The following is a 25,990-nucleotide window of genomic DNA, read 5'->3' as shown; positions in this document are numbered from 1 at the left end:
CCTGTGACTCTTCACTGGACAAGGGGATCATATGTGGTCCCTGACCTTGAGGAGCTCCCAGCCATGGGGACACATAGCCAACATACTAGTTGGTTGTAATAGATCTGTAAGAGGACAAAGAGAGGATCAGAGAGAGAATTGATTATGTAATGTCAAAGGAGTAAAATTTCAGTTCCACAACAGGATTTTGGTAAGGTTTCCTGTAGGATGGGGAGGGCATGTGGGGCAGGGCAGACTTTAGGCTGTGTTTTGAAGGATATACACGGGGCTTTGAACCCATGGAGGGTTTGGGTGAAGGAAGCCAATGTGAGCAAACCAAGCAGGCTGGGAAGTGCGTGTGTGTGTGTGTGCACAGACACTGCCTTTTTCCCCCCTTTTTGATATAAAGGAAAATAGGAAGGGCCTAGGTTGTTGCTTGATACCTAACTTACTGATTCAGATACCATGGCATATGGTAGTATGATCCAGAGTCCTAAATTTCTGTCCCAGCTCTGTGCTTACTAAGTGTGTGAACTTGAGCAAGTCCCTTCTCAGGACCCCAATGTCCTCTTTTGTACAATGAGCACCAAGTGATTTCTGAGGGCCCTGCAGCTCTGACACACTCGGATACCTGACATCATCTTTTCCATTGTTTTTTTAATTAGTCCCTCTCATCCTCCTAGCCTCAGACCGCCCATCAAGAGGCAGGACATAGAGCTCTCCCTAAATCCATCCTTTTCCTGGAGTTCAGCCTCTGACCAGGAAGTGGAAAACAGGATTTCCTCTGAGGATGTTCTTTGTGACCCAGACAGTTCCGGTTTGGCGGGTGGAGAGGAGGAGATAGGGAATTTCACCCATGCTTCCAAACCGTAAAGCCCCTTTTTGTGGGTTTGAGGTTTCCTTCCACGCTGGACTTTGAACTCCTTAAATACAGGGACTACATAATTCAGAGCTGGAGAAAGACATGTTGATACCCCTTACAACAGGTATCACTCAACATTTTGGTGGAGAAAACTGAATTTTCTTTTTCATTTTAAATTGTGAAATATATTAAGCATTATAAAAAGTAGGGAAATTTCCTTTTCCTTAACTGTGACTGTGGAAATCCTTCAAAATCCTTCAAGGCCTAACTCCAATGCTGTCTCTTGCAGAAGCCTCTCCCTCCTCTGGACTTGCAAACCACTCCTCACACCTTGTATTTCTGCATCATTGTTTCATAATCACAGAATGCCAGACAGATAGGCTAACCCTTCACCTCAAAAATTGGGAAACAGAAGCCTAGTGATAAGAGGTGACTTGCCCAAAGTCATAGAATTTAGGGCAGAGCAACAAGAGAAACCCAACTGTTGCTGACTCAGTGAAGTATTCTTCCTACTTGCATGTTTTCTCCCTTTGGTTTCCTGACCCCAATTCCTTCCTCCAATACTGTGCCTCATCATATCTCCATGCTTCCCAACAAGCTGTTCTTTCTATCAGAAATAATATTTCTTCCCCTTCTCCTCCCTATTCTTCCTACGAGATTCTAGAAAAATCTAGAACATTCTCAGAATTACCCCACTTCCCAGCTCCTCTTCATACACCCTCACACATTATAGAGTTTTTTTTTTTAATGAGCGCTGACCTCCCTGTATTGCTAATATTTGCAGGTCTCTCCCCAGTTAGACTGAGATCCTACACGGGCAAGTTCGTCCTGTTAATCATCTTGTGCTCAGCATCTAGTTGAGTGCCCAGCAGAATCAACGCTGGACACCTGTTGCATGATTAGGAGTAAAACAGGTGCTGGTGGGGAGAGGAAGAATGGAGGAAGAAGCTGTTGCTGGACTGGATGCTATGGAAGAACACAAGGCTGATGTTCTGGTTAACTATAAATGTATGACCTCGACCCAGTTGTACATCATCTGTGTCTTTCTCATTATATGTAAAAAGGGGCTAATGATGCCTTCCATCCATGATTCAGTCTGGTTTTGGATGTGAGGATTGTATGAGGAAGTATGTCAGAAAGCACTTTGAAAAATCCAAAGCAGTCTACAAACCTAAGACACTACCATTAAATTTATTTTACAGGCACAAAGCCCTCTCAGTTAATCTAGGGAAGTAGGAAAGGTCCTGGCCTCATAACATCTAGAAAATAAAAGCACAGAAAATTCTTTTGTTTCTCTAATTTTCTGGAGCTCATAGAGTAGACTCAGTCGACTACCATGATGTAAAATCATTGACGTGAACTCTTTAACATTGACAGAGCTGGGGTTGTCTACATCAGGACTGTTGAGTAGAGAATAGTAATTTTTGGTCTTGGCTTAAGGGCCAGAGGACTCCTTCTTGGGGCCAAATGAGGCAGGGCAGCTTGGAGGACAGCACATACTCAAAACAGCATTGACTGCAGTATTTGGAATCATTCATTCAGCTCAACATGTTTCTTGTAGGAAGCTCTTCCGGAATTCCTCAGGCCTCAGAGAAGTTGTATTTCTCAGTGGCTTAGTAAGAGCTTGGGCTCTGGGATTGTACTTGAGCTTGCATCTCTGCTAGCAACTTACTTAGGTCAGTTATCTTCCTCAGGCTATTCCCTTAACTGTGAGAATGACAGTCATTAGCTGGGGTCAGCAAGGATGCTTAAATGAATTGATTAATGCATGTGGAGTACTCTGCACAGCACCCAGTGAACACAGGAGGCCTAAAAAGATGGAAGCTGTCATGATTATGCTTCTGTGATCCTTCCAGTCTCCATCACTCCTTTCAATGTTTCATCTCATACTGTGGTATGACTCTTTCCGGGGTGTATCTCTTTTCCTTAGTCTTCACAGCTGGCAAAAGGCAAGGTTTATGTCTAATATGTCTGCATCTACTTCTGTGCAGGTTAGCACAGGAAGGGTAAGGCAGAGGACAAGTGAGTATAGAGTTATGAGGCAGCAAAGGGTTCAGAGGTTCAGAGAGGGGATGTTTGGTGAAAGCAGAGAGGCCAGCTGGCCAGGACCTAGATGAGTGGGTTTGTTTTCCAGAACCTGAGGAATGGAAGCTCCATCATTTCCTTATTCCATTTGAAATAGGACCCATGTATCTATAAATGGTATGCTACGGGACTGAATGAAAGAAAAATATTCAGACAGATATCACTTGAGAGGCAATCATATTCAGTCTTTTAATCCAATTTTTCCAGTACTCACGCTTTGCTCAAAGATGCCTGAAAGCTACCATAGCAACGAATTTACCAAATAACTTCACACAGTAAACCTTTTTTTTTTGAGCGAGAGAGAGAGAGAGAGAGAAAGTGTGAGCGTGAGGGCATGTGGGCAGTGGCGGGGAGGCAGAGGGAGGAGAGAGAACCTCAAGCAGACTCCACGCCCAGCACGAGGCCCCACACAGGGCTTGACTTCACGAGCCTAAGATCACGACCCGAGCTGAAATCAAGAGTCTGATGCTCAACCGACTGAACCACCCAGGTGCTCCCAGAGTAAAACATTCTTAGAAAACTTTCCAAAGGAGGCTTCAGTGATGGTCATCTCTTCTCTAGACATGCATGTAGTAGAAAGAGACACGTTTCGTTGAATTCGTCTGCAGTCTAAATTCAGTCTCCAAAACTGCTTAAGTGTCTTATCATAGACCTTAAATCAGATGTGGTTAACAGAAGGGATGGAATTAGATTTTGCCTAAAAAGCCTCAGGTTCAGTTTTTATTGTTCAGACAGAGAGCTTCTTATTTGCTGTGAAAATGACAGGGTTCCCAGTGATAATGGTAGAGATAATGAGGCTGTCAGTTAATTCACTAGAATTCTCTCAGGTTTTTAAATCATGTGCAATATAAATTGTGCCCACACTGGCATCTTGGGTGAGGTATTGGGGGCTAGCGTTAAGTACAGCACATGCGAAGTGGCATTGACAATTCCATTTCTTAAAAGTTGACTCTAGTGAAGCCTTTAAGTGGGTTTTTATGCTATTTAATAAAATAACTAAAGTGCCAAATGATGCCTACCTAAGGAAACACAGGGAAGACACAGACTTCTTGTCCTTGCTATTTCCATGTCTTACTTTTCACTGGAAAGAGCAACATTGCAGGGCAACAGGCAGCAACTGGTCAGGGCTCCAGCGGGGACCAGCAGAGAGCCGCCAGGTCACTACACTTTGGCTTACAAACTATGAGCTGTTCTATCAGATTATTAGCTCAGAAGGCCCAGATGAGTTGGAAAGTATTTAGAAATCCAAAGTCTCCTTCTTTCCAGCTTACATGTCAAAGTTGGATACAAGGCAACCACAGCTTAAGTTAACTTCAGCAGAAGAGCTTTAACTCTCAAGTGAATGAGGACTTTTTCCATTTATATTTAGAAATAAAAATTTAAAACTTAATTTTTAAGAAGGTGGGAGAAAAAAGGAAGCAACACTAACATCTTGGATGGATCTCAAGGACCTCATGCTTAGTAAAAACCAATTTCAAAAAGTTGTACACTGTGCTGCCATTTATATTGATGTCCTCAAAATGACAACATTCTAGTGATGGAGATAGACCATTGGTTGTCAGGGATTAGGGCTGGGGGGTGGATTGTATTTTAAAGGCGCAGCACTAGGGAGTTTCTTTGTGGTGATGGAACAGTTCTGTATGCTGATTGCGGTGGAGGGTAAAAAATCTGTAATAAGTGACAAAATTTCACAGACTTATACACCAAAAAGTAAATAAATGAGTGCATGTAGAAACCTGTGAAACCTGCAAGGCCTGTGCTTTAATTACTAATATCACACCCAATGTCAGTTTCTTGGTTTTGATCATTTGCTACAGTTATGTAAGATACCATAATTGGGGGTCATTGGGTAAAGGGTATACCTGAACTGTGTTATTATTTTTGTAAGTTTTGGGGAGTCAAATAAGTTTTTTAATAACAAGGGGAGAAGGATATGCTATAGAGGAAAAGAGTAAATCTACACATTTTTATTAAGTTCTATTAAAAAATATGAAAACACCTGAAATACTCAAAGTTTATAAAACAACTCATGCTCAATAATTTTCTTATTTTGTGATAGCTAGTGCTATAAGCTGAAAATGTTACATTAACATCAAACCACCAGACTGTAAAAGATTTACCTCCACAGAATTTAACAAATATGATCTTAGTTAAGAGAACATATATACTCATTGTATAAAAGATCTTAAAGTTATTTTTAAAAATAAAACCTTCCCCTTAAATTCAATAAGGGCTGATTTAGCTAATTTACCCAGGGTCATGATAAGTTTATTTTACGTTATTTCAGGTGAAACTGGGTAGATGCAGAGATGCAACACACTAGGAAAATGGAGTTACTTCTCACAATTTACAGTATAAAACAGCAGTTCAGATTCAGAGTTGGATAGTACCGGTTTACCTATATCTGTTGAAATAAGTGATCTCAGGATTTGTTTTAACAACGGCTGCAGGGATGCTGAACGGCTCTCCATGAACAGAGCACTTCTCTTCCTCGACATGCGCACCGTCTCACTGACCATCCGGTCACCTGTTCAGCTCTTTGCAGTCAGCTGCTACCAAGAAACAGATTGGCCCCTAGAATGCTTAGGGTATCCCCCAAACTATCAAAGGCTCCGGCTTCCCTAAGCCTCTTCAAGAGACACCCCCATCCTCGTAACAGAAGGGTGGCAAGTTTAAGGTTTAAAATAATTTTGGCAACTGTCTGAGCCGCTTTACATCTAAGAAGGTGCCTACTGAATTCATACTACTCATCTGCTTTAAAGTTTCAGGTTTCAAACCTTTGGGAAGAATTGGGGTGTCCCTTTCATTTTCTTTCTCAGGATGTTGGGTAAACTCTGCTTTTCCTGCTCGGAGGTTCATTGCAGAACTTGGTTTATGGTTTTTTAGTAAGAAAGCTGGGTTTTCATCCAATTGTTGCGTTGCTTTTGGCTGAATAACATCATTTGTAATATTTCTCAATACTGGCGTGTCTGTGTGGGTGCTCCCGGATTCATAGTCATAACGATTAATGACTTCACAGTCATTCCTAGAAGGCTCTTTCCGACAGTCAAGTTGTTCAGGTGTGGATGTAAGGTTCTGAGTCAATAAATGTTCACTCTTGTTCTCAGTACTGTTTGGAGGCTCTTCTTCATCTTCGCTGTTGTCACTGCTTTGTATGAGTCCATATCTCTTCATATATTTTTTGGTTGCAAATGACATGTTGTTTGGTGAAATTAAACTAAGCCCCACCGTGCTTCTGTCTGTATTAATATGTAGAAGGCTAAAAGATGAATCACAGTTATTTTGGTTTGATCGAGTGAGAGACAGTTGTGAGAGCTGATTTTCATTTAAGTACTTCAGAGCTATAGCATTTGCCTCCATGCTCAAATCCACACCGCTGGGGCTTAAGCCACTCATGCCAACATTTGCAAATGACATGTAGTTTAATCCAGAAATCACTGCTTCAGGGCTGATGCATGCTAACACACTGAAAGACACAAAGGAGTAGGCCATCATTTATCTTATTTTGAGTACCAAAATTGTGTTATTCTAAATATATTCCACTCTATGAAAGTAACAAAAGGTCTTCAGCTTTAGACTTTGTGGTGCTTTTTTAGCTGAGTGCTCGAACATTTAAGTCTTAATGATCTAGATACATTTAAGAGATAAACATGATAAACTAGAAGATAATCCCTGACTCAAAGACTGAAAGTGGAATACAAACTAGTTTTTCCAAATTTATACATACATCATGGTTTTAAGAAATACAACACCCCAAAATGAAAAGTCATTTAATTTTGGTAAAATAAAACAAAAATAAAATCAAACAGAAAAAACATCTGATGACGTACCATTTGCAAGCCTTGTGAGTAGCTCAGAATATTAAATTGTTCACGGTTGAAGAGATTCCATTTGTTTGTTTTTTTTCTTTTTAAAAGATTTTATTTTTTTATTTGACAGAGAGAGATAGTGAGAGCAGGAATACAAGCAGGGGGAGTGGGAAAGGGAGAAGCAGACTCCCCGCTGAGCAGGGAGCCTGATGTGGGGTTCGATCCCAGGACCTTGGGATCATGACCGGAGCCGAAGGCAGATGCTTAACAGCTAAGCCGCCCAGGCATCCCGAAGAGATTCCATTTGAATAAAAAATATCAACCAGCCTCTGGATATGGACTAGTGTGTGTATATCTCTATATACACTAATTTTCTTTCATTAGATATAATCTTCAACTCACTTTGGATTGGTGTTATCTCAGTAATATTAACCAATCTACTTGCCTTTTTCTTTAATACCATAAATACAATAAGAGCTGCTCATTTTTATTGATGCCTTATTATATGTCAAGCACTCTGCTAAACATTCAGTATCTCATTTAATCCTCACAGAAACCTTTCTCAGAGATGTCTTCCCTTTCAAATATTCTGACCTCATTCTCCACTCTCCAACACTTCACATTTGTATCATTTACTGGCAGTCCATATATTTAACTCAAATTTCTTTTTTTTTTTTGAAGATTTTATTTATTTATTTCACAGACAGAGAGATCACAAGTAGACAGAGAGGCAGGCAGAGAGAGAGGGAGAAGCAGGCTCCCCGCTGAGCAGAGAGCTCGATCCAAGGACCCTGAGATCATAACCTGAGCTGACGGCAGAGGCTTAACCCACTGAGCCACCCAGGCGCCCCTTAACTCACATTTCTTATTCATCATCTAACTCGTTCATGAAACCCCATGAGGGCAGAGATTTTTTTTTTTTTTAAAGATTTTATTTATTTATTTGACAGACGGAGATCACAAGTAGGCAGAGAGGCAGGCAGAGAGAGAGGAGGAAGCAGGCTCCTTGCAGAGCAGAGAGCCCGATGTGGGACTCGATCCCAGGACCCTGGGATCAGGACCTGAGCCGAAGGCAGCGGCTTTAACCCACTGAGCCACCCAGGCGCCCCGAGGGCAGGGATTTTTAACACCCTCACCCCTGCCCCAATCAATACCCTTGGTGGCTATAAACAGTATCTGGTACATAATAGGCACTCATTAAATATTTATTACATGAATACAAAAAATAGGTACCATTATCTTGATTTTACAGTTGAAAAAACTAAGGAATAGAGATTTTTAACTGCTTTTCCTAACTGAACAGCTAGGAACTGAAGAGCTAGGCCCAGGTCCGTCTTATTCTCTGGGGCTCTACAACCACTATTTCACTACACTATATTCAGCAACTTGTATTTTGCTATCAGTTTTTCGGTTCCCTAAAAGTTAGAATCTTTTGTGTACCATTTGTTGTGGTAAACATTATATTCCGGTCAAAAACTATGATATGACTTCCCTATCAGCCAATGAAGCTGTTTTATATATGCCAGCCCCTGTCTATATGACCAACTTTCTAAAACCCCAATAATGACCAGGTATTTTCATTCTGAGAAGCATCTGAAATTCTGAAGAAGCTATTTCCAACCATTAATATTCCTGAAACCAGTGATGCATCACCCGAAAATGGAACTATATGCTCAATAATGTTGGTTTTTAAAACCATCTTGTAATTTTTCCTTAAGCTTCTTGGTACTTTCTGCTTTGGAGACTGTCTTAATACGATGGAAGTGATACCAATTTATCTAGACATTCTTCTTCTTCTTTTTTTTTTTTTTTTAAGATTTTGTTTATTTCAAAGCAAGCGAGAGAGCATAAGCAGCGGGGGCAGCAGAGGGAGAGGGAGAAGCAGGGGAGCCCAACTTGGGGCTCGATCCCAGGACTCTGGGATCATGACCTGAGCCGAAGGCAGACACTTAACTGACTGAGTCACCCAGCTGCCCCTAGACATTATTCTTTTATGAAATATTCATAGTGGCATTATCTTCTGACTATAAAATCTTTTTCTACTTTTTTTGCCTATTTCTTCAAAATTATAAGCAACCGGCATACTGAATCAGGAGACCTGTACCCATTAAAAAATATATATAGGTATAATAGCTCTAGAGATAATATTAATGTAAATAATTTGAATAGACAAAAACTTCTAGTTCAAAATGTTATTTAGAAAAAGAAGGTCTAATTTGAATTAGATTTTCTTTGATAGAATAGCTAAAGAATCTATATAAATCTGTAAATCAGTCAATATCAGTTTAGAAGTTTCTTTAAGTTTCATTGTGCAACACAGCTCGCTAATTTCAATTTGGGGTTAGGGGAAACAACATTACTTTGAAAAGAAAACAAATCAATAATCCTCAGAACCAGTGCATATAAACACCAGGGTAATTAAAGATGAGAAGCAAAAGGAGGCCAATTCCACGAATCAAATCCTTACAGCCTTGAGCACAAATATACTATGGTAGAATCTCATTATATAGGCAGTCACAAAAGGATGATGAGAATCCATTTATGTTTGTATATAAGAGTCACAGGCTGACAGTTAAGGGAAGCTCAAAAATCATTCCAACTTTCTTCAAGATGAAAACTAACCTTGACTTTATTGTCCTGTTTGAATCCCAATTAGTCACCTCCTACTTATCCTACATGGAATTTTCAACTAATAAGTAGAAAGGAAGGAAGCAACTAAGAGACGGCTTAAGATCTGTTACAAATTTGAAAGAATTGGCAATCTGCCTATAAAGGCTGTTGCCAGACACCAAAACCACAATCTCCATCTTCCCCACAATTTCTAGGGTTGTCTAGGACCTTCTTTCATTGCTCTGCTGTCTAATCTTTGCAGTATTCTGGAACAGGAAAGCAGAAAGGAAATCTCTGGGGCACCTGGGTGGCTCAGTTGTGATCAGGTCGTGATCCCAGGGTCCTGGAATAAGCCCAGCACTGGGCTCCCCGCTCAGCGGGGAGTCTGCTTCTCCCTCCTCCTTGCCCCCCCCCACCCCGCTCATGTATGCTCACTCTCTCAAATAAATAAAATCTTAAAATAAAAAAAAAAAAAAAAGAAAAGAAAAGAAAGGAAATCCTCCTTCCCTTGTTTCAGCTACTCATCTGGTGGTAGGACCTGCTCCTGAAGTCCAGAACTGGAACATGAAATAAGTTTTCACATAGGTATAATGACAAAGAATAGGTGGTATAGAGAACTAGGGAGAATGGTGCAGATTGTAAGAATTACACAGTACTTTCTTAGAATACTAAACTAATTTAAAACACTATTTCTAAAACACAATGTACCTTAAATTCTAAATAACTGTCTTATGAACTTTAAGCATACCAGTTATATACTCATATGTGTTAAAAGATAATAAGACCATAAATACGGACAATAAATACTACAGAGGTGCTAAAAATAAAGCATTCACTGTAAGCTTCAGTGATGACCCAAATAGTGGGATTTCATTCACTAATGACTCATGGGAGGCCTACCAAATGTGGTAGAAGAAAAGAGGATTCAGGGGTGCCGGGGTGGCTCAGTGGGTAAAAGCCTCTGCCTTCAGCTCAGGTCATGATCCCAGGGTCCTGGGATTGAGCCCCACATCGGGTTTTCTGCTCAGCAGGGAGCCTGCTTTCCAACCTCCCCCGACCCCGCCTGCCTCTGTTTACTTGTGATCTCTGTCAAATAAATAAAATCTTTTTAAAAAAAAAAGAAAGAAAGAAAAGAGAAGAGGATTCAGAGATATATAAAATTCCCGATGTTGCTGGAAAGACTATCACAAGAACATGCTATAATCTATTGGGAACAAGGTATTCTGACTAAAAACATCAATATTCTGATGAGGGGTCCAGGAAACCTTGACAAAGGAGGTGTCATCTGAGTTCAGCTTTGAAGGATAGATAAGAGGATCTGGCAGGCAGAAAGGTGAAAAAGTATTCCACATAAAAGTAAAGCAAGGAACCTTGCATATACAATGCTGAGTAAGCTGGAAACTGGGTAGAGAATGACAGATTATACTAAAAAAATAAGTTTAAGACAAACTGTGAAACAATGTAAATTAAACAGGCAGACTTTAGATGGTCTTATGTTTGGAGTATTCTCTCAGTCTAAGACTAACGACAGACAAAATCTGACTTCTATGTGTTAGAAACAGTTTCAGTGTAAGTTTCATTTTAAAACCTTTGTTTTCTAAGGTTCTAAGGTTTGTTTGTTGATTGACTGATTGATTGATTGGGGGGCAGAGGGAGAGAGTCTCAAGAAGACTCCACACCGAAACGTGCCCAATGGAGAGCTCGATCTCATGCCCCTGAGATCACAACCTGAGCCAAAACCAAGAGTCAGACACTCACCCAACTGTGCCACCCAGGTGTCCCAGTTTCATTTTTAATCATAATAGTCTGTAGAACTCATTAATAATCAATAAAATATAAATTAAGAACAAACTAAGAAATAAATTAATTAATTAAGAATAGGTTAAGATATATTTGGTCTAAATTAGCACATATCTTTTAAAAGGGCAATTTTAGTTATCTCTCCTATGTGCTTCTACAACAAACTGTATCTGTCCTTTTCATAGGAGGCAACAGAATATATTATAGTTGAGTGTCTTCTCCACTACACTATGAGCTCTATGAGGGCAAAGATGTCTTCAACTTGTATGCCATGATGTCTCTCAGGGCTGGCTCAAAATAAAAGTTCAATATATATTTATTAAAGTAAAATGAGTGAAAGTACTGGTGAAAGATATATAGCTGGTAAGACTGTAAAACCTTACTCTTTCAGAAAGCAATGTAGCAACAGCTTTAACATTTTCTGACCTTTTTGACTTAGTCTTCCCATTTCTGAGTCTCTAAGGAAATAATCCTAAAACTAAACAAAAATGTAATCTTTGGAAAAAGATGTTCATCATAACAACATTTAAAACAGTAAGAAATTGGGGCACCTGACTGTATCAGTCAGTTAAGATTCTGACTCTTGATCTCAGCTCAGGTGTTAATTTCAGGGTTGTGAGTTCAAGCTAGGCATGGAGCCCACTTTAAAAAAAAAGGAAGAAACTGGGGTGCCTGGCTGGCTCAGACAGTACAGCATGTGACTCTTGATCTCGGGGTTGTAAGTTTGAGCTCCATGCTGGGTGTTGAGATTACCCAAAAATGAAAAATCTTTAAAAAATAAATAAATAAAAAAGTAATTAAAGGGCACCTGGGTGGGCTCAGTTGGTTGAGCAACTGCCTTCAGCTCAGGTCGTGATCCTGGAGTCCCAGAATCGAGTCCCACATCAGGCTTCCTGCTCAGTGGGGAGTCTGCTTCTCCCTCTGACCCTTTCCCCTCTCAAGCTCTCTCTCTCACTCTTTCTCTCTAAAGTAAATAAATAAAATCTTTTTAAAAAATCTTTAAAAAAAGTAATTTAAGTAAGAAATTGTAACTAACTTCACAAATTCTTTTCAGTTATGACAAGAGGGGAAGGGTAAGGTAAACAAATGCTATGTCTCACTTAATGGATTATTATACCTCTATTAAAGTTAATGCTTAGAAAGGGTTACAACGAGTTGGAAACATTATTTACCAGTGTGGAGCAAAAAAAAAAAAATTTTTTCTTTTTTTTTGGGTAGACACAGGATGGTCAAAACACAAAGCAGCAAACAGTGTATCACCATGAGACCCCACCAAAATTAAATAAGCAGTAAGCAATAGAGCAAAACAGTAACAAAACAAAACAAAAAACAAACTATGGACTTTGGAGTTAGAGAAGAGTAGGTCTAAAATCACAGGTATGGGGACTTGAGCAAATTGATACTTAATTTCCTTATCTATAAAACAGAAGTAGTAGTGTCTACCACACAGATTACTGTTAAGGATTAAATGAAAAATACTGCACAGGAGATAGTCCAAGATGGTGGAGGAGTAGGAGACCTTAGTCTCACCTGGTCCCAGGAATTCAGCTAGATCGCCACCAAATCATTCTGAACACCATTCAACCAGGGATCTAAGAGAATAGCTGCAACTCTACAAATAGAAAAGCAACCACTTTCTGTAAGGTAGGAGGTGCAGAGAAGTGAATCTGACACAGTATATGGGAGGATAAAATGCTGAGGAGAGGGGGCCTCTACCAGCTGGCTACCCGCAAGTGATAGAGCAGTGGAGCACAAAAATCAGAACTTTTATAACTCTGCTCCAGTGATAGACATTGGGGCCTGAAAGGTGCTCAGGTGGAATCCTAGGTGGAACAGCACGGTCTCAGGATGACACTAGATGGGCTTAAAATAAAGCACAGGAGACACTACAGAATCCCTTTCTGGAAAAATAAAAGAACTAGAATCTAATCAAGCCGAAATTTAAAAGGCTATTAATGAGATGCAATAAAAAATGGAGGCTCTAACTGCTTGAAGCAGAAGAGAAATTAGTGACATAGAAGACAAAATGATAGAAAATAAAGAAGCTGAGAAAAAAGAGAGATAAACAACTACTGGAGAATAAAGAAGCTGCAGAAAATAGAGATAAACAACTACTGGATCACAAGGGAAGAATTTGAGAGGTAAGTGATACCAAAGAGCAAAACAATATTAGAACAATTGGGATCCCAGAAGAAGAGGAAAGTGAGAGGAGAGGGGGAACAGAAGGTATACTGGAGCAAATTATAGCCAAGAATTTCCCTAATCTAGGGAAGAAAACAGGAACTGAGGTTCAGGAGGTACAGGGACCTCTCCCTCAAGATCAATAAAAATAGTCAATATCTTGACATATAATAGTGAAACTTGCAAATCTTGGAGACAGAGAAAAAATCTTGAAAGCTGCTCAGGATAAGCAGTCCATAACCTACAAGGATAGAAACATTAGACTGGCACTAGGCCTATTCACAGAGACCTAGAAGGCCAGAAAGGATAGGCATGATATATTCAGGGTGCTAAATGAGAAAACATGCAGTCAAGAATAGTTTATCCAGTAAGGATGTCATTCAAAATAGGAGAGATAAAAACCCTCCAGGACAAACGGAAACTAAAAGAATTTGTGATCACTAAACCAGCTTTGCAAGTTAAAGGGGATCCTTTAAGGGAAGAGAGAGCCCAAAAGTAACACAGACCAGAAAGGAACAGAGACAATAAACAGAAACAGTGACTTTATAGGTAATACAATAGCACTAAATCCAACTCTTTCAATAGCTACTCTGAATGCAAATTGGGGCTAATTGCCCCAATCAAAAGACATAGGGTATCGGATTGGATAACAAAGTAAGACCCATAGATACGCTGTCAGCAAGAGATTCATTTTAGACTCAAAAACACCTCCAGAGCGAGAGTGAGGGGCTGGAAAGCCATTTATCATGCTAATGGATATCAAAAGAAAGGTAGGGTAGCAATCCTTATAGCAGACAAATTAGATCTTAAACCAAAGACTGTAGTCAGAGATGAGGAAGGACACTATATCATAATTAAAGAGTCTATCCAACAGGAAGATCTAACAATTATAAATATTTATGCCTCTAACATGGGAGCAGTCAATTATATAAGCCTATTAATAACAAAATTAGAGAAACACATTGATAATAATACAATAATAAATAGTAGGGGACTTTAACACCCCACTCACAGCAATGGACAGATCACCTAAGCAGAAGATCAACAAGGAAACAAGGGGCTTGAATGACACACTGGGCCAGATGGATTTCACAGATATATTCAGAGCATTCTGTCCTAAAGCAAAAGAATACACATTCTTCTCAAATGCACATGAACCATTCTCCAGAACAGATGACATACTGGGTCACATCAGGTCTTAACTGGTACCAGAAGATTGGGATCATTCACTGCATATTTTCAGACCACAGTGCTTTCAAACTGGAACTCAATCACAAGATGAAATTTGTCAAATTTTTTTTTTTTGTAATTTATTTATTTGTTAGAGAAAGAGAGAGTGCGAGCGAGCACAGGCAGACAGAGTGGTAGGCAGAGGCAGAGGGAGAAGCAGGCTCCCCGCCGAGCAAGGAGCCCGATGTGGGACTCGATCCCAGGATGCTGAGATCATGACCTGAGCCGAAGGCAGCTGCTCAACCAACTGAGCCACCCAGGCGTCCCACAAGATGAAATTTGGAAAGACCTCAAATACATGGAGGCTAAAGAGCATCCTACTAAAGAATGGGTCAACCAGGAAATTAAGAAGAATTTTTTTAAAAAGTCATGGAAACACATGAAAATGAAAACACAACTATTCAAAACCTTTGGATGCAGCAAAGGTGGTTCTAGGAGGGAAGTATGTAACAATACAAGTATACAAGCTTTTCTCAAGAAACAAGAAAGGTCTCAAATACACACCCTAACCTTACACCTAAAGGAGCTAGAGAAAGAACAGTAAAAGAAGAAAACTGAGAAAGACTAGAGCAGAAATCAATGAAATAGAAACCAAAAGAACAGTAGAATAGATCAAGGAAACTAATAGCTGGTTCTTTCAAAGAATTAATAAGATTGATAAACCACTGGCCAGACTTAACAAAAAGAAAAGAGAATGGATCCAAATAAATAAAATCATGAACGAAAGAGGGGGGATCACAAGCTACACCAAAGAAATACAAACAATTATAAGAACATATTATGAGCAACTACACGCCAGCAAATTGGACAATCTGGAAGAAACAGATGCATTCCTAGAGACATATAAACTACCAAAACTGAATCAGGAAGAAACAGAAAACCTGAACAGACCCATAACCAGCAAGGAAACTTAAGCTGTAATCAAAAATCTCCCAACAAATAAGAGCCCAGGGCCAAGTGGCTTCCCAGGGCTATTCTAACAAACATTTAAAGAAGAATTAATACTTATTCTTCTGAAGCTGCTTCAAAAAATAGAAATGAAAGAAAAACTTCCAAACTCTTTCTATGAGGCCAACATTATCTTGATCCCCAAACCAGACAAAGACCTTACCAAAAAGGAGAATTACAGACCAATATCCCTGATGAACATGGATGCAAAAATTCTCACCAAAATTCTAACTAACAGGATACAACAGTACATTAAAAGGATTAGTCACTAAGAAGTGGGATCTATTCCTGGGCTGCAAGGGTGGTTCAACATTAGCAAATCAATGTGATACAATATATAAATAAAAGGACAAGAACCCTATGATCCTTTCAGTAGATGCAGAAAAAGCATTTGACTAAGTACAGCATCCTTTCTTGGTTAAAACTTTCACAGTGTAGGGATAGGGGAACATACCTCAATATCATAAAAGCCATCTATGAAAAGCCCACAGCGAATATCATTCTCAGTGGGGAAAAACAGAGCTTTCCTCCTAAGATCAGGAACACAGCAGGGATGCCCCTTATCACCACTGCTGTTCAAAACTGTACTAGGAGTCCTAGCGTCAGCAATCAGACAACAAAAAGAAACAAAAGGCATTTGAATCAGCAAAGAAGTCAAACTCTCACTCTTTACAGATGACATGATACCGTCTGTGGAAAACCCAAGACTTCACCCCAAAATTGCTAGAACTCATACAGGAATTCAGCAAAGTGGTAGGATATAAAATTAATACCCAGAGCTCAGTTGCATTTCTGTACACCAACAATGAAATAGAAGAAAGAGAAATAAAGGAGTTGATCCCATTTACAATTGCCTAAAACCATAAGATACCCAGGAATAAACCTAACCAAAGGGGCAAAGGATCTGTACTCAGAAAACTACAGAATACTCAGGAAAGAAACTGAGGAAGACAAAATGAAATAAAAAAACATTCCATGCTCATGGATTAGAAAAGCAAATATTGCTAAAATATCTATGCTACCTAGAGCAATCTATACATTTAAGGCAATCCCTATCAAAATACCATCAACTTTTTTCAGAGAGCTGGAACAAATAATCCTAAAATTTGTATGGAACCAGAAAGACCCCGAATAGCCACTGAAATGTTAATAAAGAAAACCAAAACTAGTGACATCATAATTCTGGACTTCAAGGTCTATACAACACTGTCATCATCAAGACAGTATGGTACTAGCACAAAAACAGACACATAGATCAGTGGAACAGAACAGAGAACCCAGAAATGGACCCACAACTATATGGTCAACTAATCTTTGAAAAAGCAGGAAAGAGGGAGTGGCTCAGTCGGTTGAGCGTCTGCCTTCGGCTCAGGTCGTGATCTCAGGATCCCGGGATCGAGCCCTGCATCAGGTTTCCTGCTCAGTGGAGAGCCTGCTTCTCCCCCTCTCTCTCTCAAATAAATAAAATCTTTTAAAAGTTTTTTAAAAATAAAGAAAAAAAAAAGAAAAAGAAAAAGCAGGAAAGACTCTCCATAGGTGGAAAAACAGTCTCTTCAACAAATGGTGTTGGGAAAACTGGATAGCAACACACAGAAAAATGACATTGTGGACCATTTTTTTATACCATACACAAAAAGAAATTAAAAATGGATGAAAGACCTAAATATGAATCAGGAAGCCATCAAAATCCTAGAGGAAAACAGGCAGAAACTTTTTCGACCTTGGCCGAAGCAGCTTCTTACAACACATGTTACCACAGGCAAGGGGAAGTAAAGGCAAAAACAAATTATTGGGACCTCATCAAGATAAAAAGCTTTTGTACAGCAAAGGAAACAGTTAAGGTCTGACTTTGGCTCAGGTCATGATCCTAGAGTCCTGGGATCAAGCCTCGCATCGGGCTCCCTGCTCAGTGGGGAATCTACTTCTCTCTCTGCCCCTCCCCTCACTCATGCTCTCTCTCTCTCTCTCTCTCTAGTAAATAAAAACAAAATAAAATTGTTTTAGAAAAAGAATAAAAAGAAAAAGTAAAGCTTTAATAATAAATGAGTTTGGTATGAATATGGTTTTTTTCCTACATTTCACAAAGTAAGTTTATATTACCTTGGCAATGAAAACAAAACAAATTGCAAACTCTATTTCCAAAGCTCTACAATATTTTATACAACTTATAATGTATAATAAAACTTAAATTTTTTTTTCATATGAAGATATAGCTATGTTACTGTTAGGTTTTTGCCAGCCTACTCCTCTATGGAAATACTTAATTTAACATATTGCTTTGAACTGAAAACAATTTTCTTCATATTGGCTTTCACCTCCTTGAGAAAATTATCTTATATGAAGTTAAAATTCCATCTATGAAAATATATCCATGAGTTTTTCAACTCACATATTCAAATTTTAAAAATGGGTATAGGCCACAATATTAAAATACTTAAAAATTTTTATGTATATATAGTAAACTGTAACTGTTTCTTAAAAAGCTAATTTTTTTCAGATGTTATTATAAGTTCAGATGACATTTTCTTCATTTTCTAAAACAGCAACTCCGAGCATGTATACTTTTCATAGTATATATTTATAATGTAGATTATCATTTAAATGGAGAACAGAATAAACCTGATTAAAACAATGACTACCCCCATTGATAAATCAAAAAGACTTCACTTCCCCTTTCATTCTAAAGCATCTAAAATACCAATCAGGTTCATTATATGCTGGAAATTTATGATTTCCAATGTGTCACTATAAAGACATTAAAACTAGGTAACCAATCTGAAGAAATAATTACTTAACCCCCCCACCCCCCGGCACCGCATCAAAATACAGTGTTCCATGCAGATAGCAGGGTGGTTTGTATATTCTAACATACATTATGTGGCCTCTATCTCACAGTATTGAGCTAAAACCTTTAAAAATGCTAGCCTTACTCTCTTACACTGTTGGTAGGAATGTAAATTGGTACGACTATTTTGGTGAGCAATGGCAGCAACTACTAAAACTTTAAATGCACATATCTTTTGATCCTGCCTACTTCTAAGAGTTTATCTAACAAATATACTTGTACAAGCTCCTATAGAATGATGCTTACTTAGCATTGTTTGAGATAAGAAATAAGAGATGCAGCCTAAAAGTCCATTAACAGAGGACAGGTTCATTATCTTATCGTACATGGATACAACAGAGTATCATGCAGCTGTTTAAATGCATGCGAAAGAACTGCATATACCTATAAAGAAAAGTATCTAAGACATAATTTTAAGTAAACAAAACAAAACAAAACAAAATTGCAATATTCTTCACATCCATATACACTTGAACATGCATGGAACATTTCTAAAGAATACAAAAAAAACAGTTAAGAAAAGTAACCTTGGCAGGGGGTTCAGACTGAGGAATTTGGGGAGTGGGAGGTTTTACATTTTATTCTTGTGTGCTATTTAATACTTTCTTAAATCATGAAACCATATTACTTGTGTGCTGTTTAATATTCTTGTGTGCTATTAAATACTTCCTTAAATCATGAAACCATATTACTTGTGTGCTATTTAATATTCTTGTGTGCTGTTTAATACTTCCTTAAATCATGAAACCATATTACTTTTGCAACTAGAAAACAATAAAAATAATTAACAGAAAACATGCTAATCTTAGTAATAGAACTTTCAGATTTTAAAAACAAATATGTGCTAAGTCATCTTTGATAAAGAGGAATCTGAACAGAAGAACATGGCCAACTGTAACTGGTAAGCAATGAGTAAGCTTTGTATGACTATACTATTCAAAACACATTCCTAAGGAAAGGAATGTTTTTGCCGTTTAGATGGCACAACTGCGTAACTGAATATCCAATAGCTGATACAGACCCTATCACCTCCAGGAAGACCTTCCAGACACGAGAAATGAGTAAGAGTCATTTCTTTTTTCAAGAGTCCCAGAGCATTTTATTGGCATCTTTACCTAGGAGACATCCGACAGTATCTCTTATGTATGTAAAACCCACTCTCCTACTATAGGGTAGAGATGGTTTCTTTGTTATCACACACCTACTAGGCCCTGAATAAATTATGAAGCAACTGAATCGAGTGGCAAGCTTATACCTTTTCTCATGAGATTGCTGTAATACATCTAAATATTTTTCATGTTTTTTAAAAAATGTATTTATTTGTCAGAGTGAGAGAGAGGGCATGCACAAGCATGGAGAGCAACAGGCAGAGGGAGAAGAGGGCTCCCTGAGCAAGAAGCCCAATGCAGGGCTCAATCCCAGGACCCTGAGATCATGACCTGAGCTGAAGACAGACGCTGAACAGATTGAGCTACTCAGGCGCCCCCTACAATTTTTTCATCTTTTTTTTTAAAAGATTTTATTTATTTATCATTTGAGAGAGAGAATGAGAGAGACAGAGCATGAGAGAGGGGGAGGGTCAGAGGGAGAAGCAGACTTCCTGCAGAGCAGGGAGCCTGATGCCGGACTCGATCCTGGGACTCCAGGATCATGACGTGAGCTGAAGGCAGTCGCTTAACCAACTGAGCCAACCACGTGCCCCAATTTTTTCATCTTTTAAAATGAGTTTTACACAACTGTATGATGCAACTAATCCTCAATAAAGCAGGAAAGACCATCCATAGATGGAAAAGACAGTCTCTTCAACAAATGGTATTGGGAAAACTGGATGGCAACATGCAGAAGAACGAAATCGGGCCACTTTCTTACACCAGACACAAAAAGAAATTCAAGATGGACGAAAGACCTAAAGGTGAGACAGGAAGCCATCAAAATCCTAGAGGAGAACACAGGCAGAAACCTCTTTGACCTCGGCCATAGCAACTTCTTTCTAGACACATCACCACAGGCAAGGAAACAAAAGCAAAAATGAACTATTGGGACTTCATCAAGATAAAAGCTTCTGCACAGTGAAGGAAACAATCAACAAAACTAAAAGGCAGCCTATGGAATGGGAGAAGATATTTGTAGATGATATCTGATAAAGGTTAGCAACCAAAATCTACAAAGAACTTATCAAACTCAACATCCAAAAAACACAATAATCAAGTTAAGAAATGAGCAGAAGACATACTAGACACTTTTCCAAAAAAGACACCCAGATGGCTAAAGACACATGAAAGGATGCTCAATAATAATACCCATCTGGGGAAATACAAATCAAAACCAGGATGAGATACCACCTCACAACCCGTCAGAATGGCTGAAATTAACAACACAAGAAACAAAAGATGTACTGTTGGTGGGAAAGCAAAATGGTGTAGCCACTGGTGCAGCCCCTCTGGAGAACATTATGGAGGTTCTTCCAAATGTTAAAAATAAAACTACTCAGGTCGCTTGGGTGGCTCAGTAGGTTAAAGCCTCTGCCTTCAGCAGGGCCCTGGAATCAAGCCCCACATCGGGCTCTCTGCTCAGCAGGGAGCCTGCTTCCTCCTCTCTCTCTGCCTATTTGTGATCTCTGTCTGTCAAATGGATAAATAAAATCTTAAAAAAAATAAATAAATAAAATAAAACTACTCTATGATCCAGTAATTGCATTACAAGGTATTTACCTAACAGATACAAAAATACAGATTTGAAGGGGTATGTGCACCCTGATGTTTATAGCAGCATTATCAGCAATAGCCAAACTACGGAGAGAACCAAAACGTCCACTGACCAATAAATGCATTAAGATGATGTGATATATATAAAATGGAACATTACTCAGCCATCAAAAAGGAGGAAATCCTGCCATTGCAATGATGTGGATGGAGCTCAAATGTATGCTAAGTGAAATAAGTGAGAGAAAGACAAATACCATATGATTTCACTCATACGTGGAATTTAAGAAATAAATAAATGAACATGGGGGAAAAAGAAAAAAAGAGGAAAATAAACCATAAGAGAATCTTAAAGATAGAGAGGAAACAGTGTTGATGGAGGGAGGTGGGTGAGGGTACTCAGGAGCACATTTGTTATGACAAGCACTAAGTATTATTTATAAGTGATAATCATTGAATTCTACTCCAGAAAGCAATATTGCAGCATTGTATGCTTACTAACTACAATTTAAATAAAATTTTGAAAATAAATAAAGAAGTAAAACAAATTTGAAAGTTACCTGGCGTGATCCACTTTATGTGCATTTTTATTCACTTTAGTGGGAGAATCAATTTTTACTCCAAGGCTTCTTAGTTGTTTAAGGGTTGCATTAAGAACACAATCTTTGTCTACCAGACCTGAATCACGTTTTTTTTTCTTTGTATGGTAAACATTTTGTGTTCTGGTGCATTCATGGCTGATAATTACTGCTTTGGTCGATGGCTGCTCAGTCTCTTTGGAGGAGTTATTCAGTAGGTGGTTCACTTGACTCTGATGAAAAGAAAAAAGATGTAGTTGAAAAACCACTATTAACAATCTTAGGAAACAAAACTGTAAGTAGCAGCATAAGTAAGGCCAGGGAAAAGCAAAATAATGACTAGCCAAATTCTACAAAAAATCAAGTACATTTGGAAATCTTTTATATTTTGGGGTTTTTATAAAGGAAGCCCATCTCAATGAATGATTTTATCAGACCCTAGAGGAAGTTTAGAATGCTCAGAACTTGTTCATTTTAAAGCTAACAGCTTTGGGGCACCAAAGCTCAGTGGGTTAAAGCCTCTGCCTTCGGCTCAGGTCATGATCTCAGGGTCCTGGGATCGAGCCCCACATCGGGCTCTCTGCTCAGCAGGGAGCCCGCTTCCCCCTCTCTCTCTGCCTCTCTGCCTACTTGTGATCTCTGTCTGTCAAATAAATAAATAAAAATAAAATCTTTAAAAAAATAAAAAAGCTAACAGCTTTAAAGGCATTTGAATAATATTTCAAGTGTTTTCAAGGGTTTATAGGAACTATAAACAAAAGTTTTAAATCACGCTTTCATTTGAAAAATGGTAATGTTTCAGAGTTATAAATTAGATCTTTAGGTTCCTTTCAGAATTTGGTTTCTCTCTTTTCTCCCTCAGAATAAGAATGACCTGTGATACTACCTCTGCCTTCCTGACATTAGAGCGCATTTCATTCCCTGAGCACACGGCTGCTAGCGCCAGTAAAAGACCCAGCAGGCAAACAGCAAGTATGTGTTCACTGATGAATACTTAGGGCCCTATGAAGTATGGAGAAATCAAATGTTCCTTAGTCTACACTTTGGATGGAAGTGACAGCCAGGGTCATTTAAGCATCAAGTCTTAGTTTACATTCTAATTTTTCCAAGACGACTAGAAGACCACTTCCTCCAACCAGAATTATCCTTTTTATTCCATGTTACCTTGTTTACAGCACTTCTCAGCCTATCCTATAATTGTTTGCTACTGGTATCCATGTGTTTTTTCCCCTAGCTTCTCAAGAGCAGAGACTATCATATTTATCTTTATATTATTCGCTTTTTTAAAAATAAGATTTATTTACTTGAGAAAGAGAAAGAAAGAATAGGGGGTGTTGGGAGGGAGGTAAAGGGAGAGAATCCTCAAGCAGACTCCCCACTGAGCGCAGAGCCCACTGCAGGGCTCAATCTCATGACCCATGAGATCATGACTGGAGCTGAAACCGAGTTGGACTTAACGGACTGAGCCCCCCAGGCACTCCTTTTTACTTAGTTCACTTACTTAGTTTACTTTTTACTTAGTTCACTTTCTTAGACTAAGTATTCAATAAAAATCTCTTTACCTGAATGCAATATTACCATAGATATTCTCCTACTTTCCAACTTTCAAACTTCCTGCAAATTGTTCCTTATTTTTTCTGGTACCAACTTTATTCTGTTTTTGTTGTTGTTGTTGTTTTATGATTTCCCCCGGCTATCTAAGTATCTGATGACTGGGATGCTTATACAAAATTACTGAATTTAGGTTATCACAATCACGAAGAGCTAAAAGAAATAAATTATGTGTCATTAATTTAGGGAAAATCTTTTTATATCAAGGTCCCAATCAGTTTAAAGAAAGGAGAGGCTTAACTAGTCTACCCGAAAGTAATCATCTCAGAAAAGATGAAATGTATTACTGTTTCTTACCAATAAATCCTGGTATATTTTCTGATTATCTGTAGCTTGATGAGGCAAGGGTTGCACTACTTGCTCAATTTTTGGTTCTCCTGATGTTACAGAGTGGTTACTGGCACCCTCTGTTGGTCCACTCTGTAAGCACATGCTTACATTTTCTGCCAGCATGGAATTCTGAAAGAACACTGGCACATCAGGTTCTTTTCTCACACCTGAAGAAGAGCTGCTTGGAAGGATATAAATAATGTGTTAGTTATCAAGATACTTTCAAGATACATTTATTTGAAGTGCAGTAACTTTGAAATAAAGGGATAAGATTCAACAGCATTCTGGTTTGTATTTTCAGCTCTCATCTTGATAGGCTGTACATAAACCAGATCCTAACACCTTTTCAAGTCATGTTATTTATAGTCAGACAACTTTTTTTTGAAAGCTGGCAAACAACCTGTTGATTTCTCTTGAACTTGATGCAAGTATCAAAATTTTTAAATATACTATTCGTTTACTTTAAGTTTTAAAATCCCAGCGTCCTGGGATCAAGCCCTGCATCAGGCTCCCTGCTAGGGAGCCTGCCTCTCCCTTTCCCTTCTGCTTGTTGCTCCCCTTGTTTGTATTTTCGTGCTTGCTCTCTGTCAAATGGATAAATAAAATCTTAAAAAAAAAAATTCTTGGCAAATAAGAGTTCATAAGCTGCCATTTATAATCACATTATATATTTGGTAGTATTTCTTTCCTTCTTTATGCTTTTACTTATTTTTCAAATTTAATACAATGAGCATTTATTACTTTTAAACTTAGCATATAAATACATATTTCTAAATTTACTATGGAAAGCAATATTAAAAGACATTTCTTATAAGAACAATAATGTGGCTATTGTAGAGAAAGGTAATAATAAATATTAGCTAGCAGAAAGCTTATTACAGGCTAGGCATTGTTTTAAGTGCATCCTGTTACAAAATCCTTACCAAAAAGACCTGTAAGATACTACATATTATGCCCATTTGACAGATGAGGTCATGAGGCACAGAGAGGTTAGCTAACCGCTCAAAGTTATACTAAATATGAAAAAAATACAGTTTGTTTTTTAAAAGATTTTATTTATTTATTTGAGAGAGAAAGAGATAGCAAGAACAGGGTTAGGAGAGAGTGAGAGAAAGAAGCAGACTTCCCACTGAGCAGGGAGCCCGACATGGGGCTCGATCCCAGGACCCTGAGATCATGACCTGAGCTGAAAGCAGACGCTTACCCGACTGAGCCACCCAGGAACCCCTCGTACATAGTTTAATACCTAGAGAAAACCACTATTAACATTTTAGAGTACTTTCATCTATATCCTTTTTTTTTAATAGGTAGTTATATTCTCTGAAAAACTATACCATACCAAAGGTAGTTTTGGAGGCTGCTTTTTCAAACCCAATATTATATCATAAGTATCTTTTCATTTCACTAAATATTCTTAAAACAAGTTTTAACTGTTACATACTATTTCATTTTACAAGTATAATTTTTCTTTCTTTTTTTTTTTTTAAGATTTTATTTATTTATTTGACACAGAGAGAGAGATCACAAGTAGGCAGAGAGGCAGGCAGAGAAAGAGGGGGAAGCAGGCTCCCCGCTAAGCAGAGAGCCCGATGCGGGGCTCGATTCCAGGACCCTGGGATCATGACCCGAGCCGAACGCAGAGGCTTAACCCACTGAGCCACCCAGGCGCCCCATACAAGTATAATTTTTCTAACCATACTTCTCTTTTTAAGAAACTCAGTTTATTTCCAATTTTTCCATATTGCTTAGTATTTTTTTTAGAGAGGAGGTCAGGGGCAGGGAGAGGATCTTATGCAGGCTCCACGCCCAGTGTGGAACCTGATGTAGCACTCTATCTCACAACCCTGAGATCAAGATCTGAGCTGAAATCAGGAGTTGGACACTTAGACAACTTGAACCACCCACGTGCCCCCCATACTGCTTAATTTTAACTTCATATGAAGTATCCAGTATTCATTGGCATATTATAAGATCAGTAATTATTAGCTGATATAAGTATTTGTAAAATACCAGTTAAGATATAATTATAAGGAAAAAAAATCAATAACTCTGACCACATAAAGTAAAAAATTTTTATGTGGCAAAAAACATCAAAGTCAAAAGACAACTGACAAACCAGAAAATATTCACAACATACACTACAAACACCTAACATCTCTAATGTATAAGAACACTTAAAAATTGGAGGGTAAAGGACCTAAAACTCTGGTAGAAAAATGGTGAGAGACATAAACTGACAATTCATAAAAATACGGAAATAACTCGCAACATGAAGAAATGATCCAACTTATGCATAATTTTTAAAATGAAAATTAAAACGCTACCAATACCATTTATCACCTATTAGACTGGTAAAAATTTTTTAAAATATGGCAACATATTTTGTTGGCACAGCTGTGGGAAAACAGATAATTTCATTC

The 25,990-nt window shown here is 38.4% G+C and overlaps 1 protein-coding gene across 1 annotated transcript in view; it reads right to left on the bottom strand.

Annotated features, from left to right (window-relative positions):
- Positions 1–4,809: 4,809 nt before the first annotated feature.
- Positions 4,810–25,990, bottom strand: part of STIL (STIL centriolar assembly protein) — a 72,700-nt gene continuing 51,519 nt past the window's right edge. Inside the window, exons 14-16 of the mRNA XM_080802751.1 lie at positions 23,538–23,748; positions 21,612–21,862; positions 4,810–6,392 (exon numbers count right to left, since the gene is read on the bottom strand). Coding sequence (XP_080658877.1) covers positions 5,606–6,392; positions 21,612–21,862; positions 23,538–23,748 — 1,249 coding nt within the window. The 3' untranslated portion in view covers positions 4,810–5,605. The remainder of the gene's footprint in view (positions 6,393–21,611; positions 21,863–23,537; positions 23,749–25,990) is intronic.

Source organism: Martes martes (genome assembly GCF_963455335.1).
Source record: "Martes martes genome assembly, chromosome: 4".
Taxonomy (NCBI): Eukaryota; Metazoa; Chordata; class Mammalia; order Carnivora; family Mustelidae; genus Martes; species Martes martes.
Note: the sequence above shows the minus strand (reverse complement) of the source record. Positions and strands in the feature narration are given on the sequence as shown.